General features: G+C 38.1%; 2 protein-coding genes across 8 annotated transcripts in view; both read left to right on the top strand.

Moving 5' to 3' along the window:
• arhgap23a (Rho GTPase activating protein 23a) overlaps positions 1–14,966 on the top strand; it is a 69,180-nt gene extending 54,214 nt beyond the window's left edge. For 5 of the 7 annotated variants that reach the window (XM_089128714.1, XM_089128713.1, XM_089128710.1 and 2 more), the window contains 16 exons: positions 2,369–2,527; positions 2,979–3,090; positions 3,303–3,342; positions 4,959–5,096; positions 5,273–5,581; positions 5,976–6,037; positions 6,136–6,334; positions 6,431–6,583; positions 6,757–6,835; positions 6,972–7,045; positions 7,451–7,540; positions 8,605–8,730; positions 8,815–8,856; positions 8,999–9,092; positions 11,151–11,182; positions 11,452–14,966. In XM_089128714.1, coding sequence (XP_088984840.1) covers positions 2,369–2,527; positions 2,979–3,090; positions 3,303–3,342; positions 4,959–5,096; positions 5,273–5,581; positions 5,976–6,037; positions 6,136–6,334; positions 6,431–6,583; positions 6,757–6,835; positions 6,972–7,045; positions 7,451–7,540; positions 8,605–8,730; positions 8,815–8,856; positions 8,999–9,092; positions 11,151–11,182; positions 11,452–12,843 — 3,101 coding nt within the window. In that variant the 3' untranslated portion in view covers positions 12,844–14,966. The remainder of the gene's footprint in view (positions 1–2,368; positions 2,528–2,978; positions 3,091–3,302; positions 3,343–4,958; positions 5,097–5,272; positions 5,582–5,975; positions 6,038–6,135; positions 6,335–6,430; positions 6,584–6,756; positions 6,836–6,971; positions 7,046–7,450; positions 7,541–8,604; positions 8,731–8,814; positions 8,857–8,998; positions 9,093–11,150; positions 11,183–11,451) is intronic. The other 2 variants (XM_089128711.1, XM_039686136.2) reach the window with 1 other exon arrangement.
• A 2,256-nt stretch (positions 14,967–17,222) lies between these two features.
• The window catches only part of plcd3a (phospholipase C, delta 3a), a 30,785-nt gene continuing 23,735 nt past the window's right edge, over positions 17,223–24,272 (top strand). The window contains exon 1 of the mRNA XM_039687411.2: positions 17,223–17,702. Within this exon, the coding sequence (XP_039543345.2) occupies positions 17,615–17,702 (88 nt within the window). The 5' untranslated portion in view covers positions 17,223–17,614. The remainder of the gene's footprint in view (positions 17,703–24,272) is intronic.

Below are 24,272 nucleotides of genomic sequence, written 5' to 3'. Positions count from 1 at the left end.
AGGTATGGGAAATCAGGTAAGCAAAGTTTGAATTGTTTTGGAGTGAATGTAGTTGTTAGACCTAGTGTATACCTTATGCTTCATTTTACAATTGTGTGATTGACTGAGAATTGTAGAAGAAAGAGTGGCAGGGAGCAGAGGTTTTGGGGTTAGGGGTGAAGGACACACACATACACACTCTCTCACATTCAGATATTACCGGACACAATCGACACACTCAGCTCTTTCTGCCCTCAATGTGGTCATTGTGTCTCCAATAAAAACGGGAGGAGTCTTCACTCTATCAACCATTCACACACTAACATGCTATGCTATAAGCTAACTCACCAGTGACCGTCTTCCTTAAAGCACAACACATTTTTTGGGGAAGAAATCTCTCTCATCACACTTTTGCTCGGATTACAGTGTTGTCAGGCCTGGTTTTATTTTGATTTGTGACACTATAAAAGGAAACCTCACCATGTTAGTATTGTGTTCTTCACTCTTTGGTTTTGTGGATATGTATGCATATCTTAGCCAGTGAGAGGTCGTTGGAGGTACTCATACTTCTGATGAGTTGGGTTATTTAGCATCTCATCGTCAGTTGCATGTGACTGATGTTGAAGCAGTACAGATGGATTCTGTACGTGCAAGTGTTGTACTGTATGTCCATGAAGTAGACTCTATGGTGTGTGTGTGTGTGTGTGTGTGTGTGTGCGTGCTCATACTCAGGCTTCAGTAATGAGGGCCTTTGTTAAACCCACAGAGCAGCTATTTCTGCCAGTGGCTGGAAAACAAGCACAGTCCAGATTCCACATCCTAGATTGGGAATGTTTCCGCCCCTGCTCCCTTTCTAGAGTGAGTGAGAGAAATGGTAGAAAACTTCAGAGAATTAAAAGAAGGATTCAATGGAATTAAGAAGACATTTCATTGCAGATCTGTTGATGTTTTTGTGATGTAATCATAGTGATACATTGATGAATGTGATTGAATAAGAAGGAAAGGAGTGGATTCATATGGAGTCAGAAGAGATGGATGACATGAGATAAAGATGACAGCTTTCAGAAACAAGAAGATCTATATTATACCTGGAGAAAGCATTCTGTTTCATCTCAACCAGGTTTTATTGATTTAGTCACCTGAGCTAAATGTCATGTGATTAATTAACCAAGAAAAACTGATTGGCCGGTGACACCACAATAACACTTTACTATTACTACTATCGTGATAGTCAATTGAGAACGATGTTCAGATGGTGTAGCTAGATCTACCTGCAGGGCCCTGTTGTTTAAAAGGATCTGGATAATTCTGTCTTTATTTTCTTTCAAAGGTAACAGATATCTAAATTTTGATATAACACCTACTGAAGGCTTATTCCAGATCAAAACCAAGTACCAACACTGGATTGCATGATTCATTTCAGAATCCTTTTTTCCTTCTTCTTCAGACAGCTCATTTTATTCAGTGGTGCTTGTGCGCTGCTGCCACCTGATGGTGTGGATTGGTGTTGTTGCAGGTGGTTTGCCGGTTGACAGAATCTCCTTAGTCACTGACATACAAATGTTCTGCCAAATTGTGTTTTTGATGTGATCACGTTGCCCCTGCAGGGCCAGAAAAACCTGACGCAGAAAGCACATGCCTTGAAAACAGAGGGTTTTCCAAAGAATTCATTTAAGGTGCCACTTATCGTACACGTGGTTATGTGTGATTTTCAGGGGGGGAAAAAAACATTGACAAGACGTGTCTCTTAATGTGTTCGCTTAAAACGGTTAATGTTTTTCTCCGATTAGTTTGTTATAAAAGCATACCTGCAACAGCAAACCACTTCCTATCAGTCACATAGCCTACAACACTGAGCACTAAGCAAGAACTGAAACCACATGCTAATACAAAGAGGACTTTTAGATCTCATTTCCACTTTAAGCACATTTCATGGAGGGCTACGAGTCAGGTACAAAATGCTGTTTGATTATTCATTCTTTTCCTCTATTTTTTCTTATTTTAGCTCTCAATGCCATTCACTTTGTCACGTATCACATACTTTAATGTTTTTAATTTAGCACATGACCAGTGGGTACAGACAGAGACAGTACTATAGCTTCTCCTTACCTTCTTCTCTCTGTATTAGTAAATTGAGTGTTGATCTATATGTAAAGAGATGAAGAGTCTCTTGTGTTTTGGTCTATTGTGATATCCGAAAGTATTTAAATTAACTGTGCAACACCATTTTCCTTCCCCCTCTAACCTTTTCTTCCTTTGTTATTTTTTTGGTTTGCCTTGTTTCAATCTTTCTCCTTTTACCAATATAACTTTCTTTTATTCTTGTCTTCCGTCTTTCCTTTTTTCCTTCCTTCCCCTTCTCCTCTCCTCCATTCCACTCCTCCCACAGATGAGCCGACCAGTCCAAGTGCAGATCTGCGGGCACGTCATGTCCCCGCCTCCTCCGTCGTGTCCAGTGGCGGTATAAACTCCGCCCCTGCTGTGGCCACAAGTCCCGCCTCCCCAACCTTCACCTTTCCCCTCAACCGCCTTTTCTCCCACGGCAGCAGTGAGTGATCCAGAGAGAACGAGAAACACTGTTACTTCTAAATGATCAAATCAATGCCGGGAACTGTACACACGAAAACATGGCACCAAAAATGTTATGTAAACATTCAGAAGCTGCATGTGTTCGCCGTAGAGCTCCCCCTACTGCATGCGTAGTCACACTGCACAAAATAGTCAAATGTAGTATGTGTGCATGCCGTACTGCATACCGCAAAAGTCCACATGATCGTTCGGTAATGGCCGTACATTGAGTTCACCGCATTTTACTGAGACTGTGGTGAAGATCTGCTCTTTCCCACCTAATCTAATTACTTCCTGTGTCCTACCCAACTCCACACTAACTGTCCTTCATCAACTCTCTCTCTTTCCTGTAAAACAATGTTTTGGCATTTTCACTGTTTGTAATGAATGGATCTCTCTCTCTCTCTCTCTCTCTCTCTCTCTATGAGCAGGTGATGCCAAGTCTAATCGTCGTTCTTCTTACCTGCTGGCCATCACCACTGAACGCTCCAAGTCATGTGATGAGGGGCTTAATGCATATAGAGAAGAGGGGCGGGTCTTCTCGTAAGTTTTAGGACTTTATTATTTGTATTATATAAATATTTTAAAGGTATCTTTGCACAGGTGTTTTAAGGATACTTTATGCCTGCTTTAAAAGTCTGTCCCTCTTTTACAGTGTACATTTGGCATTAAATACTATTCACAGCTCAGTAAGGATGTTTTTTGTGTGTGTTTCTTTTACTTTTAAACACACTCTTATTGTGCTCTTTCAACAGAAGGCTTCCAAAAAGAGTCAAGAGCTTTTTTATTGAAGGGGTGAGTCCAAATACAGTATAAACTAGGTTATACACACTAAAACTTTGGCATGAACCTATGTTTCTTCTGTAATGTTGTTTAATATCTACATAATGTGATATTTCTGGTTCTAGATCAGCTAGTTTTGCTCCTGGATGCTGATTGGTCAATACCAGTGTTATTTTAGTATTATTTATATATTATTGTTATATATGTTATTTCAATTAACAGAAATTATTTTAATAGCTTAAGTTTTAGTTAACAAAAACAACACCAGTCAAGTTTATAATGTTATATCCACAATATAGTAGCAGTTTATACCCTTCTGTGATATCTATTTTTATATTATATTATATTATTATCTATTTATTAAAGTGATGCCTAGATAGTTATTTATATTATATATCTACATATATTCTATAGTAATAGTTAACATTTACTTAAGTGACATCAGCGAAACAGAAAAGGTATTTTTAGAGGAAAAGCAACCCATGATATATAATATATAAATCATGATATAATATAAAATATAATATACCAAAAAAATGCATTTGAAATAGATATATTTTTATGGTAAGTGTACTTTAAGCTTTCCTGGAGCGCAAAAAAAAGTAGAGCGTTGGCGCTTGCAACACCAATGTCATGGGTTCGACTCCCAGGGAAAGAAAGAAAGAAGTGATAAGAATGTAAATGTGTACCTTGAAATGCAATGTACGTCGCTTTGTATAAAAGCGTCTGCCAAATCCATAAATACAAATGTAAATGTATAATACAAAACGTTTGCATATTATTTATGTACTTAATATAAATGCCCTGCAATTGTAGGGAATTGAAACAACTTATTTTGTTCTTAACTCCCTTTAAAGGGTTAGTTCACCCAAAAATGAAAATTCTGTCAGTATTTACTCCCCCTCATGTTGTTCCAAACCGCTATGTGTTTATTTGTTCTGCTGAACAAAAAAGAGGATATTTGGAAGAATGTTTTAATCAAACAGATCTCATTCCCCATTGACTACCATAGTAGGAAAAATACATACTATGGTAGTCAATGGGGAATGAGATCTGTTTGATTAAAACACTCTTCCAAATATCTTCCTTTGTGTTCAGCAGAACAAAATAAACCCATAGAGCTTTGGAACAACATGGGTGAGTAAATACTGACAGAATTTTCATTTTTGGGTGAACTATCCAGAAATAGTGCAGAGGTCCAACTAAAGATATACTGAAGTATATTTGATTGTGCTAAAATGGAACTATTGCAAGAATACTTTCGGTACACTTTAAATATCTTGCATTTTAAAGACTGATATTATAGAAAGATCATACAATCCTCGTTAATAATTATATTAAACACATGTTAGGCTTAATATTAAGCAATGTGCATTTTGCAATAAAGAATATTATTATTATTTTATTAAATTTACAAAGATCAATTATTTCTTTGTAATAACATGCATGCACAGATTAATCAATCACAACAAGATTAAGGACATAATAAAAAAGGAGATAGTTTCAAATTGACCTAAAAAACAGTCTACAGCTTTAAATGTTGTCTTCCTGTATTCTGATTCTTTGTATACTATAGTTCCTTGTCACTGTCACATTTGTGTGTATCTCGGTCCTGTGTCGTGGTTTAGTCTCTAGACAGTCTGGGTGCTGCTGAAGAGGCTCGCTCTAAACGACACTCTACCTCGGAGCTGGGCAGCATCAGCTACAGTGACGTGAAGAGGGACGGATGGCTCCACTTCAAACAGATCCACACTGAGAAGGGCAAGGTAAGAGATTAGGGTTAGTTTAGAATCCGGGAGAGCAGTTATTAGTGGTTTAGATAAAGATATGGGTTTTGGTTCAAACTTGACATGCTATAAGAGTGTCTGCTAAATGACTAATTAGTCACAGTACCTGTATGATCTGATGGATGAGATTTGTCTTTTCTCTCTCTCTCTTGCAGAAGGTGGGTAGTGCCATCTGGCCTTGGAGGCGGGTGTTCTCCGTGCTTCGGTCCCATTCCCTGTTCCTCTACAAAGACAAGCGAGAGGCAGTTCTCAAAGGGGCGGCGCTGGGAGGCGGGGTCGACGATGAGCAGCCAATCGGCATCCGGGGCTGCCTTGTGGACATAGCGTACAGCGAAACCAAGCGCAAGCACGCGCTGAGGTTGTCCACGCAGGACTTCTGTGAATACCTGCTACAGGCGGAGGACAGAGAGGACATGCTGGAGTGGATCAGAGTCATCAGAGAGAGCAGCAAGACTGACAATGAGGTGAGAGCGCGATAATGATGTTACATAGAGGCCGTAAACAGAGTGAAATGGCAAGATTAAATTTGTTTCTGGGTTTGTTCAGATGAATGCCACTGGTTTTTGAGGTTGTCACTGCAGTGCATGTTGACATGTTGTTTGTGTTTGAGATCTGCTTCCTCTCTTACTGCTGCACTGCTGGTGTGCTAATAAATCTGCAGATGGTCATAATACATTTTTATTTATTTTGAATCATGAAGTTTGTATTTTATTTTAGTTTAATAACACTGTTTGTTGGTTGATTTCCCCGAAGAGTGAATGGACTTTGTGGTTTGCACAGTCCAACATGGCAACATTAGCTCAACCAATGGTATTTTTCAATGAAATTGAAATGCTCCTTTGTCATGTTTGTCTGTAGGAACTGGGTTTTCCAGGGCAGGCTCTCATAAGTAAGAAACTTAATGACTACAGGAAGCAAAGGTGAGATTTGAGACCATTGTCACATTTTTAACACATTTTTTTACATTTTACCATTCCAAAGTCAAAACGATCCTCTTCGTCTTGGTTCCCTACTTTAGTCCAACGGGTAATAAACCAGACTCCTCACCCAGAGTGCATCGAATGCCATTTCCACGTTCCCCAAAACACGAGGCCAAAGATGAGAGCAGCCCCCCTAAATCTCCTTGGGGCATAAATATAATGAAGAAGGCCAAGAAGGCAAGCCCTAAAGCCTTTGGGGTCCGTCTAGAGGACTGCCAGCCGGCTGCCAAAAACAAGGTGTGTGCTTTTTGCAGTGTGCTGAATGTATTTCTTATGCTTACTGGTTACTTTATGTTAGTATGCTTTAATGTGTATGTGTTTTTGTCTGTGAAGTTCATTCCCCAGATTGTGGAGATCTGCTGCGGGCTGGTGGAGGAAATGGGTCTGGAGTATACGGGGATCTACCGAGTCCCGGGAAACAATGCAGTAGTGTCCTGTCTACAGGAGCAGCTCAACAAAGGAGTAGACATCAACATCGCTGAGGAGGTGAGATGTTTATACATGATCTCGGTCAGAGACACCATAATTGTTAAACTGCCTCTTGCTCTTTGAGACTGAGGCAACATAATAGTTATATTCACTTCCCATGTTTAAGCGGTTGCTTCCTCATATACTGAGAACTTCAACAGCAACTACTTTCACTTTTTCCTCCGGTACAGAGATGGCAGGACCTGAATGTGGTCAGCAGCCTGCTGAAGTCCTTCTTCCGTAAACTCCCAGAACCCCTCTTCACTGATGGTGAGATTATGAGCATTTTGTGATTTTATGTGCTTAAAACAATCAAATTACTGGAAAACTTTAAAAGGTGTATAAAATGTCATGTAGTTACGTTTTCTTTCTTCCCCTATTTCTCATTCTCTCTATACCATTAAAGACAAATACAATGACTTTATTGAGGCCAATCGGATGGAGAATGCCAGTGATAGGTTAAGGACAATGAAGAAACTGGTATGAATGTGTTTTCAGCATATTTGTTTAAACCCCACATTCTTATACAAGCTTAAACCATAGTTTATTCCTGTGATGTCAAAGCTGTTTTTTTTAGCATCATTACTCCTGTCTTCGGTGTCACCGATCCTTCAGAAATGATTTATATTTTAATAATATGTATATGTAATTTATATGGAATAGAATGTTCAAAAGACCAGCATTTATTTGAAGTATGATTTTTTTAAACATTATAAATGTCTTTACACAGTCACTTTTGATCAAATTAATTTGTCCTTTCTAAATAAAATTAAATAATGTCTTGCCTCAAACTTTTGAATGGTAGTGTATGTGCAGCATTTAGCATTTATTTAGTATTCTCCTTGATTTAGTTTTTCTTTTGCCCTTTTCCATTTCTTCCTGCAGATCCGTGATCTACCAGATTATTATTTCCACACTCTAAAATTTCTAATTGGACACCTAAAGACTGTGGCAGACCACTCTGAGAAGAACAAGGTGACCAATACTTGATTTTCTGTTATTCAGATATTTCAGTATTTTAAATAACAGTTTTACTATAAATTACAATGCATATTTAAACAACAGTTATTAAAGGAGTAGTTCACATTTGAAAATTAAATTAAGGTTTTTGATGAAAACATTCCAGGATTTTTCTCAATATAATGCACTTCAATGGGAACCAAACGGTTCAAGGTCCAAAAGACAGTTTCAGTGCAAACTGCAAACTGTTCAAAGGGCTTTAAACATTTCCAGGCGATGAATAAGGGTCTTATCAAGCAAAACGATCGCTCATTTAATGAATAAATAACAAAGTTTAAGTCTTATAAGCTCAAATGGTCGCCTTGCTCTGTTCTGTGAAGCGCGTTTGTTACTCTCCTGTTCGAAATCGTTCATCAAAATGAACGAATCTTTTTCCGTATTCAACGAACGAAATGAACGAATTGACTCGGAAAAAGATTTTTTTCATTTTGATGAACGAGTTCGAACAGGAGAGTCACGAACGTGCATCACATTACAGAGCAAGGCGAGCATTTTAGCTTATAAAACTTAAACTTTGTTATTTATTTATTAAATGAGCGATCGTTTCACTTGATAAGACCCTTATTCATCGTCTGGAATCGTTTAAAGCCCTTTGAACAGTTTGCACTGAAAGTGTCTTTTGGACCTTGAACCGTTTGGTTCCCAGTAAAGTGCATTATATGGAGAAAAATGCTGGAATGTTTTCATCAAAAACCATCAAAAATTTCTTTTCGACTGAAGAAAGAAAGACGTGGACATCTTGGATGGCATGGGGGTGAGTCAATTATCAGCAAAAGTTTTTTCAAAAGTGAACTACTCCTTTAATGTTCACATTTTTATTCAGATTTAAGTTGGGTTCAAATTTAAGAGTAATATTAGGTTCAGATTGCTCTTATAATGTGTTTTTTTTTTCTTGTTATTTTCTCATCTCATAATGCTTCAAAAATTTCCCTTTAAAAAAGCAGTAGAGCAGCTCATTTAAACTGCATACAGTAGCATGCTTGTTTATTGTAGCTGAGTCTTACGGTGCACTTGTGTAGATGGAGCCACGTAATTTGGCGCTGGTGTTTGGCCCCACTCTTGTCCGGACCTCAGAGGACAACATGACAGACATGGTCACCCACATGCCTGACCGCTACAAAATTGTCGAGACACTCATTCAGCATGTGAGGCACAGAACACACCACTGAGTTTACAGATAGCCTCCATTTGAATTATTTTAAACAATGACTTTCTTGCTCTCTACGCAGTATGTCTGGTTTTTCGTTGAAGAACACGAAAAGGATGAAAAGGTTTGTTTTCTTTATATTTATTGAGATTTAAGAAAAACATTTATGAATCATCAAGTCATCTACTGGTTATGACTGAACTAAGCATGTGAAATGTGATAGTTTTTCATGTGTTTTGACTTAATATTTGAATGTCGCCCCTCAGACACCTGTGGACACGGAGGATGTTCAGCCCGCTCCAAACATAGATCACCTCCTCTCTAACATTGGCCGGACAGGCCTGCTAGGGGAGGCGTCAGGTGAGACAGCTTAACCTGTAGTCTCTTGACTTACTGCCATTGGCTAGCAGTCATATTCCACCTCAGATGACTAACACTAGATCTGCATGTGAATAGACACATCTGTCTTTTGGACATGTGATAGTAATAGACAGCAGGTCAAACATGTTTCTGACTTTTTTCCTGCATGTTGAATGCTCTACACTTCTAAGTTTTTGTTTTTTAAAGAATCTTTTTCATTATATTCTCTTTCTCTGTACATTTCTGCATTCCTTTCTTAGCTGAGCCTGTGGAACAGCCACTGCGGTAGGATGGGTTTCTCCTGCCATGCTCTCTCTCTCTTTGTGTTTGTGTGTGTGTGTTCAGGAGTGTGTATTTAATGCCTATATGCACAAGTGGGAACGTTCAATTTTGTATCAAGCGATGAAGGTGCTTTTGGGCCCCGTTTATACCTGGTATTTACATGTGTGTTACTTTGAAGTGCTAAATTCAGCTGTAAACAGGATTCTATGTTTTGTTTTTTACAAAACCTAGTTTATCCTCATTCAAACCAACCACTTTCAGAAATAGCTTAGTAGGGGTGTATCTAATATTTTGTAATTTTTTTAGCGTGATAGTATATAGCAACTCTATACATATACTGTATATATAAAAAACTCTGTGTGCTATATAAATTGTTTTTTAAATGATTTTGGACATTTCCAGTCAAAATGTTATAGGTTATATTTCAGTTTTGACCTTTAAATGAGCAGATACTGCTAAGTATATACTATAATATATTTACTAGTATTTATACAATTTTTTTTTGATTGATTGTTTTTAAAATAAGTCTCTTATGCTCACCAAGGCTGTATTTATCTGATCAAAATATTGTAAAAATTACAGTAATATTATATTGATGGCAATATTGTGGAATATTATTGCAGTTTGTAAGTACCTTTTCTGTTTGTATATATTTTAAAATGTAATTTATTCCTGTTATGCAAAGCTGAATTTTCAGCATCATTACTCAAGTCTTCAGTGTCACATGATCCTTCAGAAATCATTCTGATATGACTTACTTATATTTGCTATTCGAGAAACATTTATTACTATCATCAATGCTGAAAACAGTTGTGCCGCTTAAATCTGTCACTTTAATCAGTTGTGCCACTTAATATGCCATTGTTAAATACATTTTTAAATTTCTTTTCAAAAGACTTTGAATGGTAGTGGTTTGTATCACAAAAAGTGATTATCATGTAAAATTATTTTGCAAATTATTGAAGAGCAAAGACTTTACAGTTGTGACTTTTGATACAAAGTGACACCCATGCATTGCCAGGTAAACAGGGCCTGTGTGTTGTGGCAAAATTGTGTTCGGTTTGTCCTTCTCCCCCTCTGACAATTACAGTTTCTACCCTTGCCTCTCCCATAGCTTCTATCATGGGTGATGTCATCAGTATGTGCCGTGATGTCATCAGTGTGTGCTTTATCTTTACCACTGGCTGCTGCATAAATGGGCTCCTTCACTTCTTCTATGACCCTGTTCACATTGGAACATTAACTGACAATCAATGGCTGGTCATTTTTTACACAGATGTTGCTTATAGTGTATCTTGTGTGAACACCGTCTCACAATCACTGTTTATGGGGGTAATGCTTAATGATTGACAGACACAGAGGCCTTGTTTAATATCGTATTAAAGAGATAATTCACCCATATTTTTTATATACTCACCTGTTTTTTTTCTTCTGCTGAACACAAAAGAAGATACTTTCAAGAATTTCAGTAACCAAACAGTTGATGGACCCCATAGTATTTTTTTATGGAAGCCAATGGGGATCCATCAACTGTTTTTCTTCTTTCGTGTTCAGCAGACAGGTTTTAAACACGAGGGTGAGTAAATGAAAACAATTTTCATTTTTGGGTGAACTATCCCTTTAAGTTAACTTACTGACAAACCACAAAAGTTCACTTCTCCTCTGTGCCTCTCATAAAAACTGCATATATTTAACATGGTGCCAAAATGTTTGTTGTTTTCACTAACTTCCTTTCACAATCTCTTTCCCTATCTCTCTCTGTTTTTAACTGACCAGACTCAACCAACAGTGATTCTGCAAAATCTAAGGTCAGTATTGACCAAAGGCTATATCATACATTTGAATGCTAGAAATTAGTAATACATTCATGCAATTTTGCTTTCTAGAATAAATATTGTTTAATATTTATTTGATTTATTATAATATAATTAATTAATTACTTTTAATAGTTTTGATGTAAATATGCATTTTTTTCTTTTATCTTTTTAAATGCACATTTAATAATTAATAAATGCATTTAATATCTATTAATAAAGATGTATTTAAAAATTTTAATTGTATGCTATTTAAAACCTAGGGGTCGTGGGGATCAAAACGTGACTTTACTGCCAAGGATATCCTGACGTTATCGATCATGTCGGCCGTGACCCGAAAGCGCCGGAAGCGACACAACGGCCGTCTCGTCGGCAGCAGCACTGACGACGATTCTGAGCACGAACCCATTAAATCCTGTGTCTCCGAAAAAGACGATTTGCAAGAGATGGGGCGGGTGGCATCCTTCTGCGCCCCTCGAGCGGAGGGAGAGGAAGATGAAGAAGAGGAGGAGGAAGATGAGGAAGAGGAGGGTGAGAGACTTAAGGCAGAGGAACCGAAAGAGGAAGTAGTTCCCAGCATTTCCTCGGCAGAGGAAGCGCCACCAGCTGTGCTGCTGAGCGAGGAGGAGGAGCAAAGGTCTGAAGTGAAAGGTCGCAGCTGGCGAGGAGATGATGCGCGCTCTATTGTTTCGGGCTACTCTACTCTGTCCACTCTGGGGCGGAGCTTAGCATCAGAGGGGCGGGGCGATGATGCAGATGATGAGCACAGTGAACTGGTGAGTGAAACCGACAACGAAAGCGGATTCGCCTCGCGCTCCCTCACCCAAGAGAGGCCGGAAAAACCGACCCGTTCCAATCAAAACTCGCACGCCTCACCCGAACCCGCCGCGCCACGCAGTTTCCTCTATGCGCACTGCAAATCCCAGACGCCCTCTGGCACCACCCTCGCTCCGCCTCCTCCTTCCCTCCACATCACTTCCAACCCTGAAGACCGAGCGAACGATGTCGCAGCACGTTCATCCACTCCCTCAACCTCCTCTCACTCGTCATCCGCCTCCCAGCGCCTCCACGGCCGCAACTCTTTTAACTCCCACCGCCTCATACAGTGCGACACCCTCGCACGGCGTCGGCTAAAGTCAGACAAAACCAAAGCGTCCTCGTTGGACCTGTCAGAACTGTCAAGCTCCTCCGCCATGGAGGGAGAACACCAGTCTGGTGCAAATCAAATCCCAGATTCCTCTCCATTTCCTCCACCAAAAGCCAAACCCTCCAAAGAGGTTAGCGTGAGAAAAGAGAGTACGCCAACATCCTTGGCCGGTCTCGGAAGTAAGAGCTGCTCGTTGTCGCCTGAGCAGGGTTCCCTGGCGGACCAGGTACGGGCTCGGCTGATGGGCTCGGCGGATGACCTGCGCAGCGTCGGCCTGAGGAAGCAGCTCTCGCCCGAGACGCGCCGAAAGAGACGGGCGTGGAGGAGGCACACAGTGGTGGTCTCCCCTACAGACTGTTCAGGAAAAAAAACGCCGGCGCTACCCCCCAAACCGCTAACTTCACCCTCCCCTGTTGAAAAGCTGGACGTTGGAGAGTCCCACCCAGAGACTGAAGCCCCTATTGCACGTCGGGCCCTGCCTACCTCGCGTTTCCGTGATTTCTTGTAGCAATGATGGTGTGTACAGGCTAGTGAACCAAGAGAGTTGGATTTGTGTTGTGTTGTAGTTGCGTCCTCCGTATGTTTGATATGAGTTCACACTGACGGCGATTAATATCATTGTAGAGTACTTTTGGTCGGTAGACTTCATACTCAATGCAGTGTCAAACTGGACCAGGTGCAAATGATGTGAGGGAGGGTCATTGTGTACCATTCAGAATTGAACTGAGCATTCTTCCAGTTCAGTTTTTGAATTGGCATTGAATTTGAATTGAGGTAGCAAACAGGATGCCAAATTGAATTTCGAATTGAATCATTTGGCCTGTCAATTGTTTGCTTCTGAAACAGGGATGTTCAATGCTGCATTTCTCCCTTGGTTCGATTTCACAAAGAACATTTTTATGCAATTGAATATTTTTACGTTTATGAAAGTTTCGAAGAAGAACAATGATGTTTTAAAATGAAGAGGTGGTCTTTGGTTTTTAGCTGGGATAAGAATTTGCGGTAAGAATAAAATTGACGGTCAGTTTTGGCCTGCTTTGAAACAGACACCGAGATAAAGTAGTGTGCGAAAATTACATTTTGTTGATGAATGAATTATAGCATATTTTCAAATTAATTAGAGAGATGGTGTGAGAGAGAAATGCGCACCTGCGTCTGTATCAGTGTCTCTCTCTATTAACAATGAAGCTGTGAGTTTACAATTACTTAAACATGAGAAATATACAGTATAATGTAGCGATTCCGTACCGAATTTATTCTATTACTAAAAGTCGCGGGGCTGCGTTGAAGTTTCCACTTATATGTGTGTGTGCGCCTAAAACAGCAAACGGTGATTCAACTGACTTGGAACTAAATGTGCATTAAACGGTTTTATTGCACACCTTCCAGCCAATCAGAATCGAGTATTCAGACAGACCATGGTATATGAATAAACAAACTGAAACCAGAGAATGTCTAATTGAAGAGAATTGGCACTGGCTGGTTACTTCCGGGTTCTGGACTGGCTGCAGTAACACGTGTCTGTCCATGCGGGGGCGCTCGCGGTCGAGTGCAGAATGAATGGGAGTCAATGGGGTTTGACCCCCATAAATCCACTTTTCTCAGGATGTAATTTTTTGTCAAGTAATTTTAAAGTTGCATTCAAAAGGGAGGGTTAAGATAATACACTCAGCTGAAAATTGCATTTTTAAGTTCACTTATCTGTTCTAAAAATCCGTTCAAAACTGTGATGACATCACACAATAGCAGAATGCTAGCGTGTTCCGGCCAACAACAGCCTAACCTGTAAGAAATCAAAAGGACACAAGAACTCGGTCATTCGACTTTTGGCCTATAATCTATATTGAAATTGCGTAATCAACAATAAAATCTATGTTAATTTAACGACAAGCAGGTGAAAGGGACACTTTTAGCCGTTTAGCCCCTTAGACTCCCATTCATTCTGCTCTCGCCCGCGATCACCTCCAGTGGAATTCTAATGCAACTGCAACCAAGGTGATACACAACGGGGCTAATAGGAAGTGCCAAGGCTCTCCGTTAGACGGACTCTGCTGAAACTAAGGGAGAAATTGTGCCAGGTTCCGAAGCAAATGCTCTTATCGAGCCATAGACATATACACTAGATGTCGCCTTGGGGTTCTAAACCTGTCAAAACCGCCGCCATCTTGGAACAGGGGTCTTGTCATAGGAAGTAGCTAGGTAACTTAACACTGCTATCTCCGCCTGTAGGCATACTTCGAATTCATGGATTTTCGGACTTATGTGCTGCGTGTGGATGTTCACTCGAACGAAATCTGAACTAGGAAGAATGTTGTTTTTTTTCTTTCTCTGGACTGACCGCACCAAAACAAAAAACAAAACAGAGAAAATGGCATTCATGATGATTTATGGTGATTTTATTTCCGTTAGACCTTTGCCTATATTGACGTTTATGCATTAAAGAGGAGGGGCTCCCTTCCCTTGTTACATGATGGCGGTTCTATTGACGCGTTGTTCCAATGGACTGCTGTTGCCAAGGAGACATCTAGTGTATATGTCTATGCAATTGAGCCAGGTGTGAAAATGAAATGGAAGTTATCAAGACAACCTTTTGCTTCATTTGAAATGTCACCTATAGAAATGTGTGCTTATTTTTTATATACAAAAAAAATAAAGATTCATTTTATGGTCCAAGGAAAAACACTTAAATTTCCCAGAATTTTATATATATATATATATATATATATATATATATATATATATATATATATATATATAAATTTCTTTAAATTGTAATTTTCCATTTCCATTCCAATTCAAAATCAACTTTCTGTAGGGCATTGCCAATTTGACCTAAAACTGAATTTCCATGTCTTGTGGTCTGTGTTTCCATGCACTGTCGCTGCCTCACATTACTGTTCATTTGCATAAGCAAGAACTCTTCTTTATCCAAATAAGCAATCAATGTCACAGTTGCTTGCGTTGCCTGAAATCATTCTTAATGAAGTTAAATCCAGTTTTTTCACTGCAAATCGCTGTCGTGTGAACGGCCCTTTAGGTTGCCATGCGAGTAAAATACAAACTGAGACTGTTTGAACCCCTCGCTCAAATCTAATTTACATCTCTTTTTCTCACTCTGACCAACTTCAGCTGCATGGCAAAAGGGGCTTTTCAGTGTTGCCAAAGTTCAATCATCATCTTCTTTTCACATTTTCTTGGCCAGTCACATGACAACATTCTGTAATGCCAAGACCCTCACGACTCAGTGCTTTTTTGTTCTTCAAGTCCCAGACGAACCAATTCTCCGAACGTGCCGGTACAGTATTGGTTAAACAGTGTTAGCAAACAGGAACAGTGTTGACAGTTGTACTAGTTTTAACAAAGGCGTCGTTGAGCTCAGCGCAGGTGCATAATTCAACCAATAACTCACTAAATAAGTTCCATAAGAGGCAGTGTGGTGTGTTCACCTTCCCACATATTCCTTTAAATTGACTTGAGTAATGGCTCATTGGTGAAATCACTTCAAATGAGTGTGTATGTGTGTCTGAAATTTCCTGTGTAAACATTATGTGCTCGAGTATGTGTGTCAAACGATTTTGTAACATTTGTACAAAGCCTTGCTTAAGTTAACCTTGTAAATATACATATATTATATTGTCATTTCTTTTTTTTTCTTTTTTTCCTTTATTTTAGTTTTTATATGGTTTACAAAAGTGCACTTAGGTGCACGGTCATTTCTTTCAAGATGTTACTTGAAATGTTTTCCTTAATATTTTTTGTTTGTTTGTTTTATACACAGTATATATTATACATAAATTTTGTATGAATATAATACGTACTTTTATTTGGAAATCTTGGGGTGTACCTGTTTTAACTCCACTAGACTGTTTTCCCTGTTAATGGCCTTTCTCTGTGACTTACAAATACTATGCAGAAATCTATTCACCTCAATGAAAAGAACAGAGATCTAACCTGCAAGGAGTGTCTGTCACAAGCTATAATAAATTCTTATTGCAGAGCTTATTTCATTTTTGGTTTTGTCCTTTGTCTTGTGTCATGTTTGTACTTGTATAAACCACATCAGTTTCTGACAGTAGTTCTCAATTATTTATGTGTGATTATTAGCATTTTCACATCTACAAATCAATAAATAAGAGTAGCCATTTCAGATGTCTTTGACCTTGGTAGTTATGTTGTATTATATCAATTATTTAATGACAGAGCTTCCGTGTGTGTGTGTGTGTCTGTGTGTGATTTAGAGGGACCTGTAAAACCTGTAGGTCAATGTGTTCAATGAAACCGTTTAACAGGTTTAGCATGAAAAAAAAAACAATAAAAAAACACAGGCACGGGTTAATTAGGATAGCTACACATTAAGAAGTGTTGGAAATAGTCACGCATACTACATGAGAAGCAAATCATGATATGAGAGGGGGGAATTTAGGAAAAATAGTAAATGATTAAATGACTAATGATGTAGTTGGCTAGTAATAACATGCGGGTGAAAATAGGTTGAGAATCAAGTTGAATGTCCGACATTTTTATAACCAAGTCACTACCCTGTAAGATTACTTTTTTATTATTTTTATTACTCTCATTTGATCTCATTTTAATGTATTATGTTTAAAGTCATTTCATTAGTATACCAGCAGATGGCAGCATATCACGGTGTGTGAGCTGTCAGTAAGCTAAATCTCACATAGCAGCTCATTAACTCTGTGTCCTTTATAGCCTCTATGGTGAGTAAATACTGACAGAATTTTCATTTTTGGGTGAACTAACCCTTTAACTCTGAATAAAGGACACAATTAAACACAAGAGGTGGAGTCGAAGGAGGGGTCTTTGTGAAGTTCATTCAACCTCATGTTATATTTTTGTTTGCAACAGTGTCAGCAAAGACAACATTTTTCAGGCTAAAAACAAGTAGGCTAACAAATCAATTACGCAATACATTTCTCTAAACAGACAGTTTATCTAAAAGTAGAGGCCGTGACAGTAAATGTGTCATACAGTGTGTGTGTGTGTGTGTGTGTGTGTGTGTGTGTGTGTGAGTGAGTGACTCGTGTTCATCAGAGAAATATTTATCGCTCCTCGCCGGACTCGAGTTACGCGCTGCGTTTTTAGAAGCGTCAAGTGTTACGACAGGCGTCGCAGCAACAGAGCCTTCACATGCATTGACCGAAGGATTTAAACGCACTTCTGGACTTTTTTCTTTTTCTATTGATTATTCACATTTACCTCTCGGTTCAGGGCGGCAATAAGGAGTAGCTACTGTCTGGAACCGACGGAATATATTCAACATGTTGGGGAGAAAGAAGAAACCAGAGACCGTTCAGACTGAAACTAAAGGGTTCGAGTCGAAAACCCACGATCCCCTTCGAAAGCTTGGTGAGATAAACATACATTAAGACAAAAATTCCTATAACTTACTCCTGAGTCTGAATGCTTCTTTAAGTATGCATGTTATGTTTAACCTATGTAGGCTAGTACAGACAGTAAGCGCAATCTCAGCAACTAACTTCTTCTAAACTCTATAAAATCGCTTTGTTAAATTAGTTATATGAGCAAATTCACCCATTCCACACTAAATCAATAAAGACCTTTAACTCCTAAACCTCCTTTAATTTTGCATGACATGACATATATGAATGTGAACTCACGAGATTTGCTGTTTTATTAACCCTTTACTGTCTTTAGGAGTTTTTAAAACCGGTTTTTTGGGAAAGAATACGTGATAAATATAGGCTACACATATTTTTTGTTGTTGTTGCATTTGCCTACCTGTATTTGTGATTGTATATATTTATACAATTATAATTAAACAGCAGTTGAATTTGGTCTAGTTTGATTGGCTGAGCGTTTCCTATTAAGCATCACTCTGATTGTCTGTTTGTTTTTCAGACCACAAGATTGGCATAATAATTGGCATAACCACATTGCCTCACTCTTCTAACACGGTTATTATTTTCCCACTCATGTTAACGTCTTATCTCTGCCTTTCAGCAGAATGACTCCATCTGAGATCACCAACACCTACACTTATGGCCCATGCTGACCACGTAAAAAAACAATTCAACATGTTTTCTTTTTTAAATTCACATTTATTTTGCAATTATATGTTATGCAAAAAGCTTATATCTGAGACGAACACAGGTCTTACTATCAGCCCAGTTCTGAAACCAAACCAAAACATGTGCTAATCCTTCACGCTTTTGAAATGAACCACAATAAGAATGGCCTACAGTCATGTGAAAAAGAATGGACACCTTTTAGATTTTTATGGTTTACGTATCAGAACATAATAAAAATCATCATTAGATCTTAAAATTAGATAAACACGACCTCAGATGAACAAAATTACATATTACACCGTGTCATTATTTATTTAACAAAAATAAAGCCAAAATGGAAAAGCCAGGGGTGACAATTTGACAAAGTAGCCTACACCCTATGATTTTGTAGAGCCCCTTTTATCAGCAATTAGTTTAACTTTAGAATCATTTTAACTTATGAATGTGCTGAGTATTGTCACTATATCAAGTATACCTGCCCAAGACTCGTCTACATTCGCTGGTTTCTTTCCATAACTAGCACTGCAATTACTTGAGAAAGAGCTTAGCTTGAACTATTGCGAGTGGGCAATAATCCTGTTTAATTATCTGTACTTAATATTGTGCTCATATATTACTACTTTCCATAGCAACTTATGGAGAATTGGTTATTTTTATTGAATGTTTTAAGACCTGTTGTTCCATGGTTGCCATAGTGCTGATTTATCTCTGCCATAGCTACTGTGTCAATAGATATTCTAGTAATATTAGTGTTTCGATTTATTGCACTTGTAAAATAATGTTAAGTGGCTTGTATGAAGAGGCTCTGCAAGCTCTTCAGTGGCGTGATTCAATGTTACTATGCCAGCACTTCAAAATACAGCACTCCAGTGGGAATAATCAAGAGGTTGTTTTAGAATTGAGATTTGCTGATATACACAGTGTGATGGGTATATATATATATATATATATATATATATATATATATATATATATAAAGTTGCTCCCAAATTTGGTTTATTGTACTTGTGCTTCTGCAAGTAACGAGAGAGAATAAGTCATCCATGCAATTGCCCCATATTTATTCTAAATATAGATATGCTTACTATGGACAAGACACACCTTAGGTGAACTGTAGGGAACCGTAATAGTCTAAGGCCTGGTTTCATAGACTCAGATTAAACCAGGATAGATCATAGTACATTTAAGTAGTATTTTATTTATTTTTTTTCCTTAAAAACAAACAAACATTACTGCTGTGCAACTTGAGACAAAACAATGGCACTGACATATTTTAAGATAAATCAAAATTTTTAAGTTTCAGTTTTAAGTTTATTTCAATTGAAACGGCTCAAACATGCATTTTAGTCTGGGACTAAAGGCTTGTCTGTGAAACTGGGGGTATATGTTGCATCATACATCCTCACTTTTTATAATCATCTGTTTATCCACTGAAGTCTATACTACGTTTATGTTTATATGTATGCATTTAGAAGACATTTTTATCCAAAGTGACTAGAGGAACAGAAGAACTACCTGTCAGAAATTTGGGGTTGGGGAATTTGTTGATGCTTATAATGCAAAGGATACATTGATTTGATAATAAATACAATAAATAAATACAATTAAATAAAATTGTTTAAAATTTAAAATATCTGTTCTCTACTTTAAATTTTTTTACATCTACATAGGGCTTACATACAGCTGCATTTCCAGCATCATTACTCTAGTCATCAGTGTCACATCATTGTGAATCATTCTAATGTGATGACTTTTGTAACAATATGTATGTCTTTACAATCACTATGGCTCAATTTAATGCATCCTTGCTGAATGAAACTATCAGTTTCTAAAAAAGAAAAAAATCTTGCTGACCCCAAAATTTTGAACAGTAGTGAACTTTAAAGTTAATCAAGGTTTTTCATCTAAAAATCAACTGAAGTGGAAGATTTCATTTTCCATGACCAGCTTTCTCTTCCTCATTCTCACTTACCCTTTGAATTAAGTCTCCTGTTTTCAGTACTGTATCATTATAATTTGAAGTGACCTCTATTATGAATGGCTAACCTGTTTGCGTATGAAATAAGTGACATCATCTATGTGTTGTGAGTTGCAATCCGATGTAGTCTTTGCTGCACTTTCAGGTTTTGGACATTAAACACTTTGCAAAGTCTATTCATTGTGACATTTCACCAAACAAAATACGCCAAATTCTTTTGTCAGAAACGTTCAGGGACTTGGTTCTAATATGTGAGTGATGAGTGATTGTGACAGCACAGCCATGAAGATATCTAAATGAACCATGTTTTTGTTGCTTGGTTTCTTCGAGGCAACTAAATAAATAAGCTTTTATTAGGCTTCTGCAATGCAGTGTTATTTTATATTACTTAAACTATTATAGTGTATTTATTCATGATTTCAATTAGTTTTCTATATTTTAAGTTTTATTCAAGTTTTAGTCATTTTATGTTTTAGTTTTTTATATTTCAGAATTCAATTCAGCTGTTGTTTATTTTTTTTATTTTAGTTCTAGTACAATTTTAGTACTTTAACTTAAAGGGGCTAGATGTAGAATTCAGAAACCCTTGTTATTAGCGACACCAGTGGCCGTTAATGGGAAACTACAGCCAGCAACGTATTGCTCATCTTCGCAATCGTGTACACCTACCGTACAAGAGACTGGATGTATTTCAATGCCCCAAAATACATAATGTGAAATTCTTTGCTTAGAAGTAAATATCATTTGGAAAATATCATTTGCAGTTTATATAGTTAACAAACATCCAAACGCCGTCCACACTGCTGAGAGTGACGTTTAGATATGCTGCGCTCTTTCCTCTCTCAATAACAAAATAAACACATAACAAGTAGAAAGCAGTACTAAAGAAAGCATCAGATCATAGCAAAGTGTATTTGCACAAGCTCTGCAATTTATCGGCATCATGTCGACAGATTAAGTAACATTACATTATTGTTGTTATGATGGTTTTATATAAAGAATATTTAACACTAGACTTATAGATCTGGCTATGAGACTATAGTATGAAATAATCCCATTTCTTTGCATAACGCAGTGACATTACAGTACAGAAAACCTCTCTTGGCATTATCCTGAACATTGTATAAGTATTCATTTCACACCCACACTTGCAGTCTTGGTTACTTACAGGAAGTATACAAGACTGTCCCAGGTCTTAAAAGTCCCCCTGTGGTCAATAATTATATCCTTAAAACTCACCTTTTATCACCAAAATTACATATTTAAAGTTTTTTTCTCCTTGAAAGAAAAAGAAAAAAGAACTTAAAATAGTTTGAATGTACCCTACAGTACACCCTTGCCTGGTTAATGTTTAGTCTATGCGGTTCTATGATCGTGCAAATTAGCCCTGCCTCCACTCACTCACGTCAGCTCAGGGATCCTCTCGTTAAAGATCACACGTTGATGTGATTGATTACAAGGTAGTTTGTGACGTCAGAAACACCAGCGATTTCAAACAGCAATTTTGAGACTGTCCTTCGTTCACTACGCTTTTAAAGATAAAATACTCAGCAATTGCGTTGACTGACGAGTTTGCACATGGTTAGTCTTAAAACATATTAAAACACCACATGGACATATAAACAACACAAAAAGCTTGATTTTCACCAGAGGTTGACTTTAAAAATGCTAAATCTCAGTGCCCTTAATGCACACTGTAAACGTCACATCCTTCGTCTCTGTCCCAATTGGAACCCTAAGCCCCTCGCAATCTTCCACCAAGTCCATATTTTAGTGACATTATGCCTCTTTAACTGTCGGGTAGAAGTCTGCTACGGTGCAAAATTTGGGATTTGGGATACCCTATGGTCTTGTGGACTTAAAGGGATACTCCACCCAAAAATTCTGTCATCATTTACTCACCCTCAACTTAATGAGTTTCTTTCTTCTGCTGAATACAAAGGAAGATATTTTGAAGAATGATTGGAACCAAGGAGTTCTGGACCCATTGACTTCCATAGTATTTTTTTCTCTACTATGGAAGTCAGTGGGTCCAGTTAACTGTTTGGTTCCTATCGTTCTTCAAAATATCTTCTTTTGTGTTAAGCAGAAGAAAGAAACTCATAGGTGGAACAACTTGAGGGTGAGTGATGACAGAATTTTCATTTTTGGGTGGAGTATCCCTTTACGGACACGCACACGCAATGGCTATTGTAAGTCCACAAGACCGCAAGTTCACATGAAGTCATGAACTGTGTCATTTGGTTCTGGGCCAACGTCCCGAGTCCTTCACATTAAAATCATCAGGCTATCATAGACAACCTATGAAGTCGGGGAAGGTCACATTTTTTAAGTTTCAATACAAGTTGTTCACACAGAAAAAAGACTAAAGGGGTCACACTGGCTTTTAAAATTTTATTATATTGTTGTCTGAGGTCAACTTATGACGTTCGCTTGGTTTTTACATTCAAAAAACATTAAAATGAATAAGTAATAGGCTATTTTGTACCCAAGTTGTGAGCATACCTGAAAAACGCTCAGTTTTTATGGGCGTCTCGCACTGAACACTTGTAAGTAAACGCCCACTGCTGTGAGTGGATAACAGTTTTGCATATTATAATGAGTTTCAACTCACCCGTCGATGCACTTGGGGGAAATCGTTTTGAAAACGTCCAATGTGGTAAAATGGCAACCGGAATGATTCGCCCATACATGTTTGACCCAGAGTCCGTGTGTTGCACAATTCCTGTCAGGTCGAATATAGACGGCACAGCACCGTTCTTTACTCTTAATCGGTCTGCAAATCCAATTTGTTTACAAAACAATCCTCAGTGAAATGAAGTGAACAGACGGATGATGTTTTACCTCATCAGCTGGAACGTCATTAAAAATAAAGTTTATCCATGCAGTCCTATTGGAATCCAGAGGAAGCTTATGCAGCGATTGTCTTCTTTCATAACCAGGCACTGCACAATATTGTGTATTGCTCGGTAGCTCGATCCGGTTTGTCATCACGAGGTAGGCATCTATGTTATTTAGCTATGCCTGTAATGCGCGAATCGGTGGGCGGGGCTAAACAGGCCGTGTTGAAGCAGGCGTTGATCTTCTTCTGCGGGGGTGGGGTTTTATCCTCTTTGACGTCATAGTTCCCCACTTTGAAAAACGAGTCGTTCGCTGAGACTGGTGTCAATAAAAGCTTTTATTGGACTAACAAGGATGTTTTCAGGTTCTGAAATTTACAGGATATTCTTATAATATGATGACCTCTTAGATGTCAAAAGCTCAAGGAAAATTTGATTTCTCAGTTCATCACCCCTTTAATACATGAAAATTTGTACATATAGCCCCTTTAAACGTATTTTATTGCAGTTTAAGTTTTTCCTTTAAATTCAAACTTTCACTTAAACTCTTTATTACTGCTTTTAATGAACAAATGTTTTAGTTAACAATAACAACCCTACTGATATGACTGGAGTCTTGTAAAATTAATTTCTGTTACTTGTAGAATTATATCACACACATTCTATTATAATAATGGGTTTTTCAAAGTTCCATTCGTTTCTAGTTTTTATTTTGGTCATTTTGAATGGGCGTCAAAATCCCTCCCTCCCTCCGCTTTTCACTCTGACCTCTGTGCTGTCTTTTACTAACACACACACATACACGCTTGTCAGAGAGACTTTATTCTGGTTGCCGTGGTGAGGGTCTCTTTGCTGAAAACACTCTTGGCAGTTTAGCAGAAGCAGTTGAAGGAGTTTGCACTGCCTCTTTCGAAACTCTCTCAATCCTTTCTCTTCTGTTGATCACTAACTTTTTTATATTATTTACTTCTAGGTCCATTACTGTCACTCCAGTTTTTCTCTTTGATTTAATTGACTGAAAAGATATTAAAAATAAAAAAAGCAATATTGTATCACACTTCAGAGAGCT

The sequence above is a fragment of the Pimephales promelas genome, chromosome 3 (genome assembly GCF_988280905.1).
Source record: "Pimephales promelas chromosome 3, fPimPro1.hap1.1, whole genome shotgun sequence".
Taxonomy (NCBI): Eukaryota; Metazoa; Chordata; class Actinopteri; order Cypriniformes; family Leuciscidae; genus Pimephales; species Pimephales promelas.
Note: the sequence above shows the minus strand (reverse complement) of the source record. Positions and strands in the feature narration are given on the sequence as shown.